Here is a 21,291-nt window from a genome sequence, read left to right as displayed (position 1 = left end):
GAACCTACCCCTAACATCTGTCCTATACCTACCCCCCCCTTAATTTAAAGCTATGCCCCCTTTAAAAGCTTCCCAGTCCTCTGCTTTTTATCTGAAATCTGTGTATATTTGTTCCTCAGTTTCCCTCTTACTATTGGGGGCCTATAGTACAGTCCCATCACAATGATCATCCCTTTCTTATTTCAAACCAGATATTTTCACTGGATGATCTTTTTCAGAAATATTTTCTCTAGTTAGAGCAGCAATGTGTTCTTTAATCAAGAACACCACTCCGCCTTCTCTTTTACCTGCCTTTCTATCCTTCCTATGAAGATCTATGTCCCCTCAAGAGGGGCCTCTTGGTTTGAAATCGGTCAAAGGAATCGACAAATGCGGTCTATTCAAAAAGCAAGGTTCATTAGTTTATTGAATTAAGGTACCTTGACGCAATTCTATGCAGCAACACAGAGATTGAAGCTTCTGTGTTCCGTGATGAAGTTGCGCAATTACATTTGAAAATTACACATTATTTATGTTTTTTAAGAAATAGTGCAGCCTTAATTACAAGAAAGACTAATCACACATAATAAGGTGACATGATTTACAGCAAGTTAATCCAATGATGTTTTCTTTAAGAAGGATATCTAATTTACGTAAATTGTCATGCCATGTCTTAGTTCAAGATTAGTTCAAATGGTCAATTAATGTGTCAGTATTCATCTTATGAAAACTCTATTGTCCTCTTATCTTTGAACTGCAAGTTAATTCTGCAAATCAGCAGTATGGTTTATAGGCCATTTTGTAGTATTCTTTTAAATCGAGAATCCATTCTGTTAAAATAAAAATCTACATATTTTGTTGCCTAAATTCCAAATTTAGATCCTCATTCCCCCCTTTGGTCATTTTATGACCACACCATAAAGGCATAGATCAAATCAATTCAATTCAATAGCAGCAAGAGACTGCCATAGTTCCTCTTCCTCCAAAGGGGAACTAAGGGCAGGCAATGGTGTTTCCTCGTCTTCATTTAAGTGGAGAAGGTGCATTTAAGTGGAGAAGGTGGAGAAGTTAATATTTTAGCAATAATACACTTAACTATAGCAATACCAATAAAAAGACCAATTAAAACAATAGCACCATACAAAGACATATTAATTAAACAGTTGTACCATGAGCCAAACCCCAATCTTCCCATCCCGCACTTTCGTTCATTTGGTTGACAAAAGTGTGAATATTATCAATATGTCTAGTAATGTTTTTGAAAAGATCAGTGACCCTCATAATGCATTTTCCTTTAATTATAATGCAAACTCCACCTTCCTTCGCAAATACATAATCGGTTTTGTTGGGCAAATAGGCGCAATTCTGAAAGCATTTCTAATTTCTTTTAAGGTTACAGTTGTCTCATTTCTCAAAATTGTGAGTCCACCAATGAGATAATTATGGTTTTGATGACTAATAATTCTTAATGACTCTCCTAATGAAAGAACACTAAGAGCTGCATATGCCAATGAGTGTGTTTTACTTCTTGATATGGTCTTTGGATTCTTCCATTCTGCGCAAAAGTCAGGAGAAACTGTACATTTAAAAGGGGATTATGATTTCATTGCAGGTAATTGGACATGGAACAGGAGTTGGAAATAGTGTTCTTACAGCTACGACACGAGGACTACATGCTCTATTCAGGACAAGGTAGTTAGCTGCCTTATTATAATTGAAAAAGAAATCCAGATTTAGCATAGGCAACAGAGGGACCTTCCCAGTGAGATGCAGGCCTATATTTGTGACTTCCTGGGGTATGTGGATAATCCATGCTTACATAATTCGGCTCTGGGTGCTGAGGGTGAAAATCATCCAGTACTAATGAAGTGAATTTCTTGATAAGAAACATCGTCAACATCCCAAAATGGTTCTTCCCTTCCAATACTTGGTGCCGTTAGGGGTATCATAATGAAGGCGTGTGTTGTTACCCTCTCCACATAGACTTTGAATTCCAGTGATAATATGGATACATTTTCGTTAAGGCATAGAAATGAGATGCAAGGTCCTTCAGAAAAGTAGTGACGACTAGTACATTTAATCATAGCACAAAAAAAATTTAGGCACTCTAACATAACTAACACAACATTCTGGTGGTTAGAACTGCTGCCTCACAGCGCCAGAGACCCGGGTTCAATTCCTGCCTCAGGCGACTGACTGTGTGGAGTTTGCACATTCTCCCTATGTCTGCATGGGTTTCCTCCAGGTGCTCCATTTCCTCCCACAGTCCAAAGCTGTGCAGGTTAGGTGAATTGGCCATGCTAAATTGCCCGTAGTGTTAGGTGAAGGGGTAAATGTAGGGGAATGGGTCTGGGTGGGTTGCGCTTTGGTGGGTCAGTGTGGACTTGTTGGGCCGAAGGGCCTGTTTCCACACTGTAAGTAATCTAAAAATCTAAAATAAGCGCACCCCCATTCCTTACCCTTGTAGTAATTTGGATAGGATATTGCGGATTTATTCAAGGAAGTCCATAAACAAGTAGCTGGTGGGGATAGGTAATAACTAAAAGAGATATTACCTTATTACTATTCCATACCCCCATGTTAGGATTTGGAAGGATAAAAAGGGGTCAGGGAGTCTCTTACTGAAGTAAGGACATAACAAATTACTTCATCCTTTCCAAAACTTTTATTATGGGTTTCTAGAAACATTTCCCCCCCCCTTGTCTCTTTTACTACATGATCTATCTGAAAGGACATCAGGCTTATCAGGGATGCCCATAGTACAAATGTAATCAAACTGGCACACAACAGTTTTACATGGTAAAGACCATTTAGACTTGTTCTAAATGCGGTTGACGACTGCAAAAGTCTTTCTTGGCAACATTCAGTCTTTTGGCACACAAGGACACCTTCCTGACATAGTTGATACACAGTCACTGTTTGCTCAGGATCGCACAGGTAAACTGTCCCTTCTTGTGCACCAATGCTGGCAAAGGCAAGTCCAGCAGCAGGTCAAGTTCGATCTTTATCATCTCCCCCTTTGCAAGGTTGGAGACCACGAAGTGTCCATTGTAATAAAGTATAAACTATTTCCTCCTTTGTATATAAGTATATACAATATACATATATTCAATTAAAATAGGCAGCAGCACAGAAGTAACACAAACTAATCTGATAGAGGTTACCCATATTCTGGTTTGAGTATTGCGGGAGTACCTTATTTGAGGCTTTAATTTGTGCTCTTCAGTAGGCTAGAAGCCCTAAGAGCAATTTTGTAATAAATAATTCTCAAATTAATCAAACTCAAATGGCCCGCTGGAGTAAATATATTGCCCATACTGGCAAAAAGTTTGTTCATTTTAAATTATGCACTAGCATTCCCTTCCTTCCCATTATTTTCATATTTTATATGGAAAAGCCCGGGCATGGGCGAATTAAGCAAACCTATTTTTATAAATCCAGCTTTGCTGGGATGTAATGCTGTTTGATGTTTTGCTATTTAAAAAAATCTATATTATCTAAAATTTAGATTAGTTCTGCAATATATATTCTTTGTTTTTTAAAAAAACATTAACATTGTGCCCAATTAAATGGCCTGATCTACAGCTTTAGTTAGCAGTAACTAGAATTAAATGTAGAAATCTGATGATTTTGAGAAAAGTCAGTAATAAATATTCGCTGGAGGGCAATGCTGTCCCCAAATTATGGTAACATTACACACAGCTTTCAAACCACATTGAAATTTTTCTAGTAGTGAGGTAACCCTACAATATAAGTATTGGTATAGTCCTAAAATTATAAACTATCACTGTTCAGTATTAAATATCTAAGTGAAGATAATAGCTCAACCAGACACACCTTCTTATATCTGACAGCCCAATCCAAAAGTAAATCAAATCAACCAGTGTGTATTCTTATAAGCTCCATACACAAAGCAAAGATATTTAGGCTTAGCGTCCATGTATGAGATCAAATCACTTGATAATTCAGTATATCGTAGTATAAAGTGCCTGTAGATATTTCAGAAATGGAAATTTGCAAATTACTTCCAAATTTCAAAACAATATTGAAAACAATCCAAACACTAAACCTGTATGATTACAGTCAGTAAGCAATAGAGAAATCAACCTCTACATTGTGAATTGGCACTGAACAGACAGTATCATTCCCCCGTGATTTTTGCACCTTACCCAGGTCTGGCATACTGTGCCGAAACGGGTTTTGCTAGGGACCCTATGGGATCAGAAGTTTGAGTTGTAAGGCTAACTGTTTGGCAGCTGCATATACTTGCCCATCACTTTATAAACAGTATCATTTTCATCAGCATGAGCCAGATATCTTGATAAATGTCAGATTGATTGGACAAAATATCATTACTATAACACTACCCCCCCCCCCCCCCCCCCCCCACCTCCCTTAGAGTTAAAAATCTTCAATGTTCCCACAAGGCTCCAAAATCGTGGATCGTATTAAAATCAATGAAGAGTCAGTGTATATTAGTAGATTTTCCTTTTGATAGGATGAAAGCCTGTCGATTCCCAATGTCAGCTCCGAGGTAACATTAAAGACACATTACTCCACATTTCAACAGTTAAAGCAAGGGCCAGGCATTTGCTCCTGGGTTTCTTTTTTGATGTCTTGTTGCCAGTCACGAAGGTTAAATGTTGGGGCCTGCCTTCCCCCATTTTTAGGATCCCCTCGGGAAAGCGTTGTCCAGCAGTTGTCATCGGGAAGGTACATGAGGTACGTTCCGCCCCCAGTGGGTATCCTGGTTCCAATCAACCCTATCAGGGCTGGCGTATGGCATTTGGGATCGCAAGGATGATGGATATAATTTGTTTTACCTGTAACTTGCATCATGGTTCAGTCTGGTTCTGGCCATCCCAAATCCCACCTCATTTGCGACTGGAAATTCCTGGACTGGTTTGTACTGTTGGTCTGGATCATGTCAGTGACTCCAGCCAGAAAACGTTGCAAAAGCACAGGGTTAAATAAAGGTAATTGAGCTTCTTCATTATTGTTCAATTGTTTGTCACTTCTATCAGACAGATAGGCACATCTTTCAGACTTGTAACACAAGCCTGAAAGTATTCAGGCTACTCCTAGAATTTTACTGCATTTGCATCCGTTTCACACTTGGACATACTTAGCAAATTTGGCTGTTTGGTCTTGCAGTCAGGGGCATGCTTCATTAACATTACTCTAGTCCCTGGTTTAGGATGGCACAAGGTCACTCATCCCCATGATATCGACTATGAAGACTGAATGCTTCATTTTCCAAAGAAGGAAAAGTTTCAACAAGTGAATGCTTTAAATTAAGGCTGGGGACAATCAGGAGATGATTCAATTTCCTAGAGTGTGGAAACAGGCCCAACAAGTCCACACCAATCTTATGAAGATTAAACCACCTAAACCCATTTCCCTCTGACTAATGCACCTAACACAACGGGCAATTTAGCATGCCCAATTCACCTGACATTCCCATCTTTGGACTGTGGGGAAAAAACCGGAGCACCCGGAGGAAACCCACACAGACACTGAGAATGTGCAAATTCCACACAGACAGCCATCCAAGGCTGGCATTAAACCTGGGACCCTGGCACCACGAGGCAGCAATGCCAACCACATAGCCACAGGGCTCAGCATGTATACAGGAACAAAATCCCAATTCTCAAAGGGTTGGTATGCCAGACACAGATTCTACTCGGAAAGTTTTTTTTATTTTACAGTTTTGTTGCTTTAACCTTATTTATATATTCCTCAACCTTGGTGGTCTTACATTGTCTTCTCATGTTATTTTTTATTAAATATACATATATGTAAAACCATTCACAATCACCTCCCCAAGTTTTGGGAGTTTCATCTACCATATATATATCTATCCCTATCCCCCAATCATATGCAACCTTTCTTCAACTGGCCAGTAATGTAGCTTTCATTCTTTAATTAACAATGAATGAATGCAGTCATGTTTTAAATTAGCCATGAATCAATATGACAGGTCACTGAGAATGTGTGAAGGTATCCTGCCAATTAATATTGATTCAGGCTAACAATTGATTTATTATAAATATTAATAATATAAATAATATATAATTAAGTAAATATTTATAATAATAAATAAAATAATTATCTTTAATTCAGGGTGGAAACCCAACAAGTGACTAAAACATTTTAAAAACTGTACTCTGCTGCTTTATCCTTCTTATTTAATATATAATTAAGTAAATATTTATAATAATAAATAAAATAATTATTATCTTTAATTCAGGGTGGAAACCCAACAAGTGACTAAAACATTTTAAAAACTGTTCTCTGCTGCTTTATCCTTCTTATTGCATCATTCTCTTCCCTTCAGTAGTTGATCTCCTTGCCTCTATTTTCATTTTAACCTCATTTAACCAATTTATTAATTTATGCTTGTCCAACTTTAAAGCCTGTTCCTTACTATACATTTTGGAATCTTACTTGTCATATTCTGAAAGCTAATTTTAGGCTTTGAATTTTCAGCAAATCAAAAATTGCAAGAGGAGAATAACTACATAGGTGATTTGTCTCATTCACTTGTCCTCGTCATTGTATCACAAAGCTGTGACATTATGGAGCTTGCCAACTCCATGAAATGGGGCAGTGATGCTACAAAAAGAAATAATGATTGATATACCACCCTATTCATTGATATGTTTGGCTGTCCCTATTTTCCAAAGGTTGGAATGCTGGGTGACAGCAGTGCCTGCTTAGGTCAGGCAGTAGTCCTTTTTCATTGTTAGGGACACCTAATGATATGGATAGAATTCAGCTTGAATTTTGGAGACAGCACTGAGTGGAGTGGTACCAAGCGTACTTTATGCATTAATGAGTGTGGATACATCTGAAGAAGATTATGGAGAATAATTAAATTTTCAATTATTTTTGTGGACATTGGAGGATCAACAGAGCTTAGCTCTCAATGTCTTGTTTTTGAGAGTGGATCTGTTTTTGGGAAGGCAAGGACTGATTAGGGATAGTCAACATGGCTTTGTGCGTGTGAAATCATGTATCACAAACTTGATTGTTTTTGAAGAAGCAACAAAGTGGATTGATGAGGGCAGAGCGGTAGATGTGATCTATATGGACTTCAGTAAGGCATTCGACAAGGTTCCCCATGGGAGACTGGTGAGCAAGGTTAGATCTCACTGAATACAGAACTGGCACAAAGGTAGGTGGTGGTGAAGGGTTGTTTTTCAGCCTTGAAGGTCTGTGACCAGTGGAGTGCCACAAGGATCGGTGCTGGGTCTACTACTTTTCGTCATGTATATAAATTATTTGGATGTGAGGATAAGAGGTATGGATAATAAATTTACTGATGACATCAACATAGGAGGACATCAACAGCGAAGAAGGTTACTTCAGATTACAATGGGATCTTGATCAGATGGGCTAAAGGGCTGAGAATTGGCAGGTGGAATTTAATTCAGATAAATGTGAGGTGCTGCATTTTGGGAAAGCAAATCTTAGCAGGACTTATACAGTTAATGGTAAGGTCCGAGGGCAGTTTGCTGAACAAAGAGACCTTGGGGTGCAGGCAGATCGGATAATGAAAGCATTTGGTATGCTTTCCTTTATTGGTCAGAGTATTGAGTACAGGAGTTGGGAGATCATGTTGTGGCTGTACAGGACATTGGTTAGGCCACTGTTGGAATATTGCATGCAATTCTGGTGTCCTTCCTATCCAAAAGATGTTGTGAAACTTGAAAGGGTTCAGAAATGATTTACAAGGATGTTGCCAGGGTTGGAGGATTTGAGCTTTAGGAAGAGGTTGAATAGGCTAGGGCTGTTTTTCCTGGAGCATCGGAGGCTAAGAGGTGACCTTATAGATTTTTATAAAATCATGAGAGGCATGGATAAGATAAATAGACAAAGTCTTTTCCCTGGTATGGGGGAGTCCAGAACTATAGGGTATAGTTTTAGGATGAGAGGGGAAAGATATAAAAAAGACTTAAGGGGCAACTTTTCCACCCAGAGGGTAGTACGTGTATGGAATTCGCTGCCTGAGGAAGTGGTGGAGGCTAGTACAATTGCAGCATTTAAAAGGCATCTGGATAGGTAGATGAAAATGAAGGGTTTGGAGGGATATGGACCAGGCGCTGGCAGGTGGGATTAGATTGGGTTGGGATATCTGGTCGGCATGGACGAGTTCGACTGCAGAGTCCGTTTCCGTGCTGTACATCTATATGACTCAACATCACCACAGGAAATAATGTCACCTTCCCAAGGCAACACAAATAGAAAGTGGGCCATACCATCAGTGCTTCAACTGGAGGCTCACTGATGATGCTACCTAGTATGGTGATGAACTGTCTGAAAATGAAAACTACGGCTCAGCGAGCAAATCTATATACAGAAGTCTCTAAAATTGAGATGCATGGTTAAGGTGATATTCAGAATCTTTTTCCAAGAGTTGAAATGTCTAATACTAAGAGACATGTGTATAAGGTGAGCGGGGAGAGCTCAAAGGAGACATATGGAGCAGTTTCTTTTAAACAAAGAGAGTGGTAGGAGTGGAACACACTGCCAGAGGCAGAGATAGAGGCAGATATGATAAGGGCATTGAAAAGACTTTTAGGTAAGCAAATGAAAATGCAAGAAATGGAGGGTTATGGACCAAGGGCAAGCAGGAGGAATTAATTTCATTTGGCGGCATGTTCCGCACAACATCGTGGGCTGAAGGACTCATTCCTGTGCTGTATCATTCTATGTTCAGATTTAATGCAAGTTGATTGGAACTGCGTAGAATGCATTTAGAATATAGATTAAATAGATAGAAACTTCCATTTCATTGGTGGTGTTTGACTTTGAACATATCTGGAAATGGAGCTCAATGTGTCTCTGATTCAATCCACTGTGACTGTGGAAAGGATGTTCTTCGCTCTGACAGCAGTAACATACCTGCTGTTTGTTCAAAGCAGCTGGTCACACTTGGCTCTGTACCGAGGGAATATTACATTGTTTTGGTCCTTTGAGTACTTGCCTGGAGGAAGACAGAAGAGATACCTCCTGTAAATCAACATCAGCTGTGGTTGGCAACATCAATGTAACATTCAGTTAATGATCATTATGATTTTTTTTATTTAAAGCCAGCAAATTAAACAGAACCACGGGTCTTATTCCACTCCTGCCCTGAGCTGCTCCTTGTCCGTTTTTTCTTAAAATTGAGTGAGATCCAGAAACTAAAAAACATCGACACAGCTCCGTGAATGAGATTACCAGATGCAAGTGGGTATGTGAGTTCAGTTATTAATTTATACCTGTCAGTTCCGGCTTGGCGAATGTGAGAGTGCAGTTATTAAACTGTAACATTAATTATATGGTCAGTATGTTTACATATTCACACAGCAGAGACTGGCAGGGTCCAATTGATAACTATCGAATCATAAAAATAATACAGCACAGAGGGGTCTTTTCAGCCCATCTTGTCCATGCCAACCCAAAGATGCCCTTTCTCATCCTACCTTCCTGCCACAGCCCATAGCCTTGCAGTTTACAGAACTGGAGGTGCAGTTCCATGGATTTTTGTTTAAAAGAGTTTAGGGTCTCTATGCACCACCAAATCAAAGTTAAAAATCACTCAACACCAGGTTATAGTCCAAAAGGTTTATTTGGAGGTACTAGCTTTTGGAGCACTGCTCCTTCATCAGGTGATTGTGGAGAGTAAGATTGTAAAACACAGAATTTATAGCAAAAGTTTCCAGTGTGATGTAACTGAAATTATATATTGAAAAAGACCTAAATTTTTTGTTAAGTCTTTCATCTTTTAGAATCATGACCACCAAATCAGGCAGCGAATTCCAGATGCCCACCACTCTCTGCATAAAACACATTTTTCCTCACATATTATCTAATTCTACAGCCGCTTGGTTTGAATAAATGATCCCTGGTGTTTGAAATCTCTGCCAAAGGAAACAGGTTCCTCTAAATTGTTTGTTAAGTCTTTCATCTTTTAGAATCATGACCACCAAATCAGGCAGCGAATTCCAGATACCCACCACTCTCTGCATAAAACACATTTTTCCTCTCATATTATCTAATTCTACAGCCGCTTGGTTTGAATAAATGATCCCTGGTGTTTGAAATCTCTGCCAAAGGAAACAGGTTCCTCTAATCTCTCCCCCTCACTATTTAATGAAAAATCACACAACACCAGATTATAGTTCAACAGGTTTATTTGGAAGTACTAGCTTTTGGCGTCAGCTCCTTCATTAGTAGCTCACTACTTAGTATTTACGATTTAATATTCCTTAATCATGTCACCTCTGTTCCAAGGAATATAACCCCAACCTCTCCAATCTCTCCCGATAGCTACAATTCGCCAGCCCTGGCAACATTCTAGTAAATCTCCTCAACACTCTCTCCAGAGCAATGATGTCCTTCCAGTGGTGTGGGGACCCGACTGCACACAATATTCCAGTTGTAGCCTCACCAGTGCCTTATACGATTTCATTGTTATATCTCTACTTTTGTATTCCATCCTGCCCATGAAGAAGAGCATTCCACATGCCTTCTTTACAACCCCATCTATCTTTAGGGACCGGTGTACTTGCACACCAAGAACTCTCGCTATATTCCCATTTACTGTTTGACTTCCCAAAATGCATTCCCTCAAACTTATCAAAGCTGAACTCCATCCGCTGCATTTCTGCCCACTCCTCCAAATGATCTATGATAGTTATGGAGCTTACAGCTATCCTCTACACTATCCACAACATGGCCAATTTTTCACAAACTTGTCCACCACAGTCAAATCCAAATCCTTCATGTATAAAACAAACAGCAGAGGTCCCAACACTGAGCCATGCAGAGCACCACTTGTAACAGCTTTCCATTCACATGAGCAGCCATCAACCATTACCCTGTATCTTATGGTTTTTACCTTTTGAACCAGTCTGCTGTGATGCTGCTGCTCCTTTAACAAGCCTGTAAAAGACACAGATTCCGAACTGTCTGAATTTAGGGGTTTTAGGTCCATTTTGATTATAGCTAACAGATAATGCCTCAAGCATTAAAAAATACACTTGCACAATGAAAGGGGAGTGGCCCAGTTTTCCCAGCTCAGTTTATCTCTGGTTTGATTTGGTTTTTAACTGTCTGGCTATGGACTGAAAGTAGTCAGGCAGTTGAAAAAGCTGCTGAACCCAAAGAAGCCGATCGATGCTGGTACTCTCTCATTGACATCTCTCCTGTAAGACCCTGTGTTTGATTTTACCTTTTTGTGCCAAAGGGTGTTTGTGGGGATTGTTGCAAGTATTGGGAACAACATAGTTAAGTTGGTACAATCCGTCGGGTTTTCGGATAGGTTACGTTATTTAGTATTATGTTCTCTTTTGTTTGTTTCATTCGGCAATCTTGTAAATCAATTCTGCTTTGTTTAAAACCACGTGGTTTGACCAGCTGCATCACTCCTGGAACAGCGCAGTTACACCCGCTTAAACCAACTGGCAAAGTTAGGGTCCGGGCTACTTTCTTGAAATGTTTTGAGGGGGTCTGGCCTGATCCGTACCAGCGAGTGGTCGGTGTCCGTGTCTTTTGTTCCGAATTTTGAATTCAGTTGGTTTAAACATTGCTTGGGATAGCAATGGCTTTTTCAGTCATCAAGAGTTTTCTGGGAGTGGAAGTAGTGATTTGGGGGCTTTTGCAAATGTGCTGGAAATAGCAGACGCCTGGAATTAAGGTTGTGTCCTTCCATGAGGAAAGGAGAGATAATTACAGCAATAGCTCAGCATTTAAATTTGTTGGAAACACCGTCAGAATCTTCAGATTGGCTAAAATTCAATGGAAAGTGAAGTAACTTGAGTTAGAGGCAAAAGACAAGGAAATGGCAACAGAAATGAAACCGTTTGAATTATGATTAAATGCAGAAGGGAGAGAAAATACTTAAATACAACCACGGGTCTGATTCCATTGTTGCTATGAGCTGCTCCTTGTCGGTGGATTGTATTTGTTTTTCATATGATTCGATACGAATTGAGTGAAATCTAGAAACTAAGCAACAAGTGCACAGCTCCATGAATAGGACTACTCACCACCAGAATGCTGAGAGGTCCAACTCCCAGTACACTGACGGTTGGAGAGATGAAAAACGGCGCTATATCTAATGTTTTTACTAAGACCCCTGTGTATGTATTTTAACAGGAGTCTCACATTCCTACAGTCGGTCTCCGATTCCGCTATTGGTTGCACAATTTCAACAAACAGTGGGAAACAGAAAGAAATTTCAACAGGTTCAGAGGATTGTAAACCACAAGAATGTCCCACAACAGCTTCTTCCCGCTCTGCCTCCCTCAGCAGGCCCACACACAGCCCGAGAAAGGTTTTCTCTTCCCCCCAGCCCGCTCACTCCAAGTTCCGGGACCAGTTCCTGCTTCGCTCGGCCTCTTACAAACAGCCCCCGGTTCTCCCTGAACTCACCCCGAATCAGTCCCCGTCCACGTCGGAAGGAGCCTGGTATTCCAAACAAACCTCTTGCACTCACTGAATGGCAACGTTGGGGGAGGGCCTCACGCATGCGCTACTCTGCTCAGGAACAGTCAGCTTCGGGGAGAAAAGGTTTAGTCCCAGATACAGTTGCTGGAGGCGGAATTGGATGGCCAAAGACATTTCCCTGCTCTGTCTGTCACTCAGTTTCCTCTCTGGACCCGTCTCTTACTCTCTGCCAGGTCGTACCGGGCTTTATAAAAAAAGGAAGCGGAGACAGCTCTGCTCTCATTCGGCAGCGGTTGGAGTGAAGAAGCGTGATGTCTGGAGGAGGCAAAGGCCTGGGAAAAGGCAGAGCGAAGCGGCACCGCAAAGTGCTCCGTGATAACATCCAGGGCATCACGAAACCAGCCATACGGCGCCTGGCTCGCCGTGGCGGGGTCAAGCGCATCTCGGGCTTGATTTACGAGGAGACCCGCGGGGTGCTGAAGGTTTTCCTGGAGAATGTGATCAGGGATGCGGTCACCTACACTGAGCACGCCAAGCGCAAAACGGTCACCGCCATGGATGTGGTGTACGCTCTGAAACGCCAGGGCCGCACTCTCTATGGATTCGGCGGCTGAGGGTAAAGCGACTCTTTTTCAGCGAATCCAAAGGCTCTTTTCAGAGCCACCCAAACCCTCGGATAGAGAGCGGAGACCTGAGGACGGGGAGGGGATAGCGTACTGTTGACGGTGATTTAACATATAGCGATTATAAAATTATTTCAATCCTGAAAATGTGCTAATACCGTGTTCTGCAAGTGGGTGGACTCTGTATCGCATCGTGACTTGTAGTTGTAAGATATAGCAGCAGCATCACGCCACTTTACCCATCCAGTTTGTTCTACAATGGCTGATAGTTCTCAAACTTGTTCTTGCGCCTGCTCCCCGTAACCTTCGTTCCTCTTTTCTCGTGAATACCTGTCTATCTCAGTAATAATATCAATGTGTACTTGGTGTCCATGCCATGAATTTGCTTTTATTTATTTTGGAATCCAGACATTAATGTTGCGTATTGTAATATTTATATTTCCGAAGCATAGTATTTGGCTCAGTTTTGTTTCTGGGAGCCTATGGATGTCGTAATGGCGCGTTCTTTCCATCTGCCCGTTCAGGCAGCGATTACAAATTGTCTTCGGGCAAATAATGCTCTGGATGTGGTAGGAATATACTGATAAAATGTGGTTTTGTAATTTTATCGGTGTACACCATGTTACCTTTGAAGATGTTTCAATCGGCGGGCACAAGTTCGCTTGCTCATCCTGAGAGAGTAGGAAGCAATAGGGGACATTAGTATTTCTGTCGGAAGTTACTTAAAAACAAAACGGCCGGCAGCGGTAGTGAATTTTGCAACTAATGAGATATTCATTCAGGGATTGCGGAATCTATGAAAAAATATAGTAATAAGTGTGATTTTAACATCAAATTTTGGTATTGGGTTAGATATTTGTGGAAAAAAACCCATCTCATTGACTGCCTTTGCGTTAACATGGCTAGTGGGGAGGTGGAGGCAGGAGAGAAAGGGAAAAAATGGCGCCGGCTTACTTTCAAATTTGAAAATGCCCGCCATCACGTATAAAAGAGCAGCAAGTTTTACAGTACGTACACGTTGATTTCATAACCGAAAAAAGCAATTAAAGATCAGACAATCTCACTTTACCCCATTCCCGCCTTTACAGCTGAAAAAAATGTCTCAATGGTGATCAATCTGCTGTCTCTCCAGAGACAGGGGACAGAATATTGGATATGAACCGAGTCGAGAATAAAACGCAGAGGGTCAGGGACCGTTCCTTACTGCATTGGGTCAAACCAGTTCTTCCTACTGCACTTAAAGGAAATGTGAATCTAATTTGAGGTCAAACCCGATCGCGGACGTTCGTGCCGCCATTCTAAACTCCTAGTAAAGACAGAGATCACTCAGGCAGTGACCGTTCAATACGAAATCTTGTAGGTCAGGACACTCTTGCAATCGCATTTTATGACAAATCATAGCAAATAACAGCATCCAATTAAACGGAGCGCGAAATTTATTTATGACTGGCTTATTATGAGGCGAGGGCTCGCCACACTAAAATGAAAATAATCAATCCGACAGAAAGATTAGCTCCTTTCACAGATGCTGTCAGTGGCTCTGAAAAGAGCCTTTGGGTTGTCAGATTCAAGAATGGTCTCTTCACTTTTTAGCAGATCCAGCAGCGGAGGTTTTCTTGGGCAGCAGCACGGCCTGGATATTAGGCAGCACCCCGCCCTGAGCGATGGTCACCCCTCCCAGCAGCTTGTTGAGCTCCTCGTCGTTGCGCACGGCCAGCTGCAGGTGCCTGGGGATGATGCGGGTCTTCTTGTTGTCCCGGGCCGCGTTGCCGGCCAGCTCCAGGATCTCAGCCGTCAGATACTCCAGCACCGCAGCCAGATAGACCGGCGCTCCGGCACCCACACGCTCAGCATAGTTACCCTTTCTCAGGAGCCTGTGAACACGGCCCACCGGGAACTGCAGGCCAGCCCGAGACGACCGAGACTTCGCTTTGGAGCGAGCTTTCCCACTGCCCTTTCCTCTTGCCGACATTGTCACAAGCACTTTCACAGAGAATGCTGTAGTCCGTTCACATTGCGGTCTCTTATACGTTCGAGAGGAATGGTTCGGCGGCCATTTCGGATTGGTCAGCATCTCCTAATGTTGTTTCAATTCCCAATCAGATATCTGCCTCATTCCCCAATCCGGGGAGGACATGGGGAGGAGGGCGGAAAGTACCGGCGCCAAATCATCAACCGCATTTTTACAAGTTGAAAAGCCCGCCAATTTACAAACAAAGGAGTATGTTTTACCTGAATAATGAAGTACAAAAACGGAGGAAGTTCAAAAAACATTAATACTCATGTTAATTTACTTTTAGTTTACAAATGTGTACTTCACACTGTCTTACTCTCCCTCATTTTTCGAACTGTTATCTGTCCATTTCTGATCTTGAGAGTGGGTTATTTTCTAAACTTTGAGAAGAGGCTGAAACAAAACGGACCAAACACTGCAGTCTGCAACCTGGTTTTTCTTTTCACATTTCAATACCACCCCGAAATGACGATAAAGCAGCACACAGCATTCTTATGGCTCAGCAAACACGTTTTTTAAGACGATATTTTAAAGCTGTCCTCCCTTATCGCTCTCGATCAGATTCAGCAAATGCTCCACGTTTCAGTCCGGTAGCTGTGTTGGTGTTCTCTCGGTTCGCTTTTAAAGTCTCTCACCGAGAGCAGGAAGCTTTATTTTGCATTCCGAAAAATCGGATCAAACCCGCACATTGGAAATGTAAAGTAAATCAAAGTAAAATGCGTCAATCGTGGGACGGAAAGATGTGGGCATTTGTCTACCAGGGTGAACGAGCAAGAGGAAAATGACTCACTGGCGCTTGATTTGCTCTCTCCACCCCACTCCCAAATAATTTGCAAAGCACTTATTAACACAAAAACACATAGCACAAGAAGTTCGAATGCCTTGTCAAGAATCACATGCAAACTAAAACAAACAACTCCTAAAGAAACAGTTCAGCTGTCTCGGGGAAGTTGTGGGTGGCTCTTATAAGAGCCTTTGGGTTGTGGATGTGTTTGTCTTAGTGCAATGCGGTCCTTCACTTGGAGCTGGTGTACTTGGTCACCGCCTTTGTGCCCTCCGACACGGCGTGCTTGGCCAGCTCCCCGGGCAGCAGCAGCCGCACGGCGGTCTGGATCTCCCGGGAGCTGATGGTGCTGCGCTTGTTGTAATGGGCCAGGCGGGAAGCCTCCCCCGCGATGCGCTCGAAAATATCGTTGACGAACGAGTTCATGATGCTCATGGCCTTGGAGGAGATGCCGGTGTCGGGGTGAACCTGCTTCATCACTTTGTAGATGTAGATGGAGTAACTTTCTTTCCTGGACCGCCTCCTCTTCTTACCGCCCTTCGCTGGCGCCTTCTTGATGATTTTCTTCGCGCCCTTCTTGGAGGCTTGCTGTGCTTTCTTCTCATCAGCCATAGCGCCGCTCACTTTCAGATGCAGAATAAGGGCAAGTGGGCTCGGAGTTCCCTTTTTATAGACTGACGACGTCATCAATGCTAATGAGGGATGGGGGAAAGCCTGGTTCCTGATTGGGTACTTTACACAGAGTCATTCCCAAACATTGAGTCTCTCTGAGTGGTTAATGTGGGATCCAATGTGGATCTGTCAGGATTTGCAACGAAATGTTAAGTGGATAGTGATTCTGTTCCTGTCAGTCTGACTGAGGGAGATTTGTTTTGTGTTTGTGATACAGAAAATGACTGTGGTATTGGCTCGGTTTCCTTTTGCTTGTTGTTGTGATGATGTGTTTCTAGCTCCGCATGTCTGTTTCTGTTCCTCTGCATGGGCTGGAATTAACACAGAACTGTGTGAAAAAAAATCTCGTATTCGAAATTGCGATTACATTTGTTGTCAAGTTACACAAACGACTGGAACCTGACTGTGAGTGTTTTCTACACTTGGGGTTGATGCAACTTGTTCTCAATTGCACGGAGTTGCAGAGAAATGAGAAGAAAAAGTTTCTATGTAATACTTTTCTTGAGTCACGAGTTGAGTCATGTCTTGACTGTGGGATGAATAAATTTCTGTGACCTTGACTGATAACTGTGGGCCCAGAGACCTATCGATAACTGTGTGCTTTGAAAGTCCCCGCAGTGTAACTAAACCACGTTGCTGCACGTTTCATTTAGGGACTTATAACACTTCTCAGTCTTACACGAATGCCTGTTCACAAGCAACTGTTAGCATGCTATATATATGCGTCAGTTTAACTTTATATCTGTCGTGTCCTAATTTACACATTTTGCACTAACTCAAACATCTGTCCAATGAGGCTCTGGTCCTCCATCTAATAGTGTTATTTCAAGACGGGTTTTATTCTGTAACCATCAAACACTGCTGTGAGCGGTAAAACGTTATACTATTTGCCAGCCACTTAGAAATATTCCTCCAATCTGTGCCCCGAGGAGAAAGTAAGAACTGCAGATGCTGGGGATTAGAGGCTTATGCCCAAAACGTCGAGATGAAGGGCTTCTGCTTGAAACATCGATTCTCCTGCTCCTCGGATGCTGCCTGACCTACTGTGCTTTTCCAGCACCACACTCTCAACTCCAATCTGTGCCCGTCTGTTTCTGGGATGTATTTTTTGTAAACTCTACTTCACAGTCTTAACATGTCAGTACGTTACTGGACTGTAACTCAAACCTTCTGAAGTGTACCTTGTTGCTTTACTGTGTCGGTGTCAATTTTGAAAGTACCAGATACCACTTTGGACAGACTCAGGAAGGACTCACTACTCTCCACTCCCAAACCCTATGAATATCAGCCTCTGCAAATTGAAGCTGAGTTTGTATTTATAACTGCAGCATTTTGATAAAGGATAATACTTTCTACATTGTTACTGACAATATCTGCAATGTCACTGCGGATGTTACATTGTTTATGCCAGTTTCTAGCTAATCAATAGTTGTGTTATATCCAAACAATTTATTGCTTTGCAAGTGACTCAGTATTTCATTCTGTAACTGCCAGTTTATTGTTTCTAATCTTGTATTTACTCAGTTTCAGTCAATCACTGGCATTACAGAGAGCAAATCTCAAAGTTTCTGATGAAATGGATGGTTAATCTTTTTTTTTCACTCCATCCTTGATACATCAGGGTAACTTGTAACTGAATCGATCAGTATGTGATCTGTGAGCACACACATATCAGTAAGTTACAGATAAAGTGTATAGTGAATGATGCCTCCCAATCCTGTCATGCAGATGTATATGCTGTAGTTATTAATTTCTTTCTATCTTGTGTCACCTTAAATATCTCAAAGCAGAAGACCATAAGAAGCATGAGAATTCTGTGACATTTCTATCTGCCTGTGTGTACTCTGTCATGAGAACAGATCACAAAGGCTTTAGTTATGGTCTTCATCTCATTTTGATGTTTAGTGCCCATAACCAAAGACTCCCTTATGTATCAAAAAGGATATATGGCTACATTAGCATAACTTAAGCTGATAACTCCACCCTAACTGCTCTCTGTGGAACAGAACAGGGGGAGAATATTCTCCATTGCTTTCTTAGACAGAAGGCTTCCTGTTCAAAACTGTGTCCCTTACTCAGGATTCTCTCATGAGCAGTGACCTACTCCCAACATCAACTCCCTTCAGATCATTTTTTTTGCTCTAAAGGCCATACATTGTTCTTCAAAACTCCAATGAGAATATATCCAACCATTTTATACTTACAATGAGAGCCTATGTGTCAATCTGCAGCTCTAAGCTTCTGCTATTTGAATATGTGAGGACAGGTATCACCCTCACCCAGTAAGATTCTGCTATGTGCATACTTGAGTGAAGTTATCACCCTAAACCTGTTGGTTTCTACTTGTGAATATGACAGTTTCTAGTCTGTAAATGGGATAGTTTAATCAATCATCCATTCAGTTTCTGCGTTGTTAAAATGTGAACGTAGTTATCAATGTCAACCTGCCATCTTCTGCGAAGTGAACATGTGGGGGTCCATATTGAAATGTACCTGTTGCTTTCAGTGACAGGAATGCATGAGTTTAGTTATCATTCATTCCCTGTCAGTTTCTTCGATGAGACTGTATTGGTGTAGTTATCCATCTGTACTGATGAAGGGCTTTTAAACAAAACGTCGATTCTCCTGCTCCTTGGGTGCTTCCTGACTGCTGTGCTTTTCCAGCACCACACTCCCGACTCTAATCTCCAGCATCTGCAGTCCCCACTTTTGCCTATTCATTTGTACCTGTCACTTTTTGATCTGTGAATATGGAAGTGTAGTTATTGATCAGTCCATCAGTTTCTGTATTTTGAATATGACTGTCTAGTTATCTATCTGCCCCGTCAGATTCTGCTGTGTGAATATGAGAATGTCATTACCAGTCTCTACCTGTCAGCTTTTGCTATGTCAATGTGATTTTAGTTATCAATCTGCCTCATTCGGTTCTAGGTGAATGTAAAAATGTAGTTATCAATATATACCTGTGACATTCTGCTCTGGGAATGTGGGTGTTATCAAAATGTACCTGTCAGTTTCTGCAATGTGAATGTGTTTGAGCAATCATCAGTCTATCCCTGACAGCTTCAACTATATGAATGGATGAGTGCATCTGTACCTGAAAGTATCTCTACCTGTCAGTTTGTGCTCTGTGAATAAGTGAGTGAACTTATACATTTACCTCTGTTAAACATAACACTTGCAGAAACTGCAGGAGCCTCCTCTATTTACTTCAAATCTCTGTTGCTCAACATGAATAAAGTTTTGTACATTGCCATCCATTTCAGGGTGGCATGGTGGCACAGTGGTGCCAGGAACACAGATTCAATTCCAGCCTTGGTTCATTATCTGTGTGCAGTTTGCACATTCTGCCCGTGTCTCCATGAGTTTCCTCTGAGTGTTCTAGTGAGAGAGAATTTCACCAGCACCTTCACTTTCAAAGATATCGCCATCACTGATCCCTCCCACTTTCAGCATTGGGCGTGGTGTGGGGGTGGAGGTTACCATTAAGAGAGAATAAAACCATCACCCTTCGGTGTCCAGTTGTGGTATTATTACTAAATCCCCCACTATCAACATGCTGGGGTTACCATTGAGAGATAATTTAACCATCATCTCCTTCATGTTCCCCATTATCAACATTCTGGAGACTTTGTTGAGAGATCACAACCATCGGCACCTCAATGGCGCTACCATCACTGAACCTATCCTCCCTCCTCCACATTAACACCTGGGTTGCTATCATTAAAAGAATCTAATCCTTGCCCCCTCAATGGTGTTTGTATCACTGATTCGATCCATGATTAACATCCTGAGGATTACTGTTAAGAGAAAATCTAACCAGCGGCACTTGACACTCAATATTAGTACCATCACTGAATCCCCCCTCGATTAATATCCTGCAATTACCTTTGACAAGAAACTGAATAAGACTCATCATGTAAACACAATAGATACAAGAGCAGATCAGAGGCTGGGAAGCGTGCAGTGTGCAACACATCTTTGGACTCCCTAAAGCCTGTCCACTATCAACAAGATACAGTAACCAGCAGCATGGTGTAGTGTGAGGAAAGTCGTATCTCAATAACTTGATTGAATTTTTCGAGAAGTGAGAAAAGAAGATTGATAAAGGCAGAGTGGTGGATATTGTCTATATAGACGTCAGCAAGATGTTTGACAAGGTTCCAAATGGTAGACTGTTGAGCTAACCATTGGACATACAATTGACTGGAAGGTGGGAAACAGACGGTGGTGGGTTGCTTCTCAGAGAGAAGGTCTGGGATCAGGGTGCCACAAGGATGAATGCTGAATCCACTGCTTTTCCTTTTGTAAATGATTTGGATGTGAATATAAAAGGCATGATTTGTAAATTTGCAGACAACAACACAATTGATGACAAAGTGGACAGTGAATGAAGTCATCTCAGGTTACAACAGAACCTTGATTAGATGGGCTGAAGAGTGGCAGAAGGAGTTCAATTTAGATAAATGTGAGGAGTTGCTTTTTCATAACGCAAATTTGGGAAGGATGTGTACACTTGATGGTAGGTTCTGAGGAGTATTGTCAGACAAAGAGGCCTTGGAATGTAGGTTTACAGTTCATTGAAGGTGGCATTGCAGGTGGGGAACAAGGTGAAGAGGGCATTTGGTACGCTTGCCTTTAATGGTCAGTGCATTGAATATAGGAGTTGGGTTTTCATGTTATGGCTATACAGGACATTGGTTCAGCAAATTGAGAATACTGACATCCGCAAGATGTTGAGAAATTTGAGAAAAGATTAACAAAGATGTTGCCAGGGTTGG

At 41.6% G+C, this 21,291-nt stretch overlaps 3 protein-coding genes and 1 long non-coding RNA gene across 6 annotated transcripts in view; 2 read left to right on the top strand and 2 right to left on the bottom strand.

The window, feature by feature from the left end:
* LOC122544649 overlaps positions 1-19,798 on the top strand; it is a 31,962-nt gene extending 12,164 nt beyond the window's left edge. Inside the window, exons 4-5 of one of the 3 annotated variants that reach the window (XR_006310402.1) lie at positions 1,592-2,111; positions 19,777-19,798. This is a non-coding gene — a long non-coding RNA (uncharacterized LOC122544649). Of the gene's footprint in view, positions 1-1,591; positions 2,112-6,102; positions 6,169-6,229; positions 7,006-19,776 lie in introns of those variants that run through there. The other 2 variants (XR_006310404.1, XR_006310403.1) reach the window with 2 other exon arrangements.
* LOC122544624 (histone H4-like) lies at positions 12,332-14,490 on the top strand. Its single transcript, XM_043683944.1, has one exon. It carries the CDS (start codon positions 12,729-12,731, stop codon positions 13,029-13,031), a length of 303 nt encoding a protein of 100 aa, XP_043539879.1. The 5' UTR covers positions 12,332-12,728; the 3' UTR covers positions 13,032-14,490.
* On the bottom strand, positions 14,576-15,081 carry LOC122544539 (late histone H2A.L3-like). Its single transcript, XM_043683853.1, has one exon. It carries the CDS (start codon positions 15,010-15,012, stop codon positions 14,623-14,625), a length of 390 nt encoding a protein of 129 aa, XP_043539788.1. The 5' UTR covers positions 15,013-15,081; the 3' UTR covers positions 14,576-14,622.
* On the bottom strand, positions 16,047-16,476 carry LOC122544543 (late histone H2B.L4-like). Its single transcript, XM_043683856.1, has one exon. It carries the CDS (start codon positions 16,448-16,450, stop codon positions 16,070-16,072), a length of 381 nt encoding a protein of 126 aa, XP_043539791.1. The 5' UTR covers positions 16,451-16,476; the 3' UTR covers positions 16,047-16,069.
* Positions 19,799-21,291: the final 1,493 nt, after the last annotated feature.

This window comes from Chiloscyllium plagiosum, chromosome 50, assembly GCF_004010195.1.
Source record: "Chiloscyllium plagiosum isolate BGI_BamShark_2017 chromosome 50, ASM401019v2, whole genome shotgun sequence".
NCBI lineage: Eukaryota > Metazoa > Chordata > Chondrichthyes > Orectolobiformes > Hemiscylliidae > Chiloscyllium > Chiloscyllium plagiosum.
Note: the sequence above shows the minus strand (reverse complement) of the source record. Positions and strands in the feature narration are given on the sequence as shown.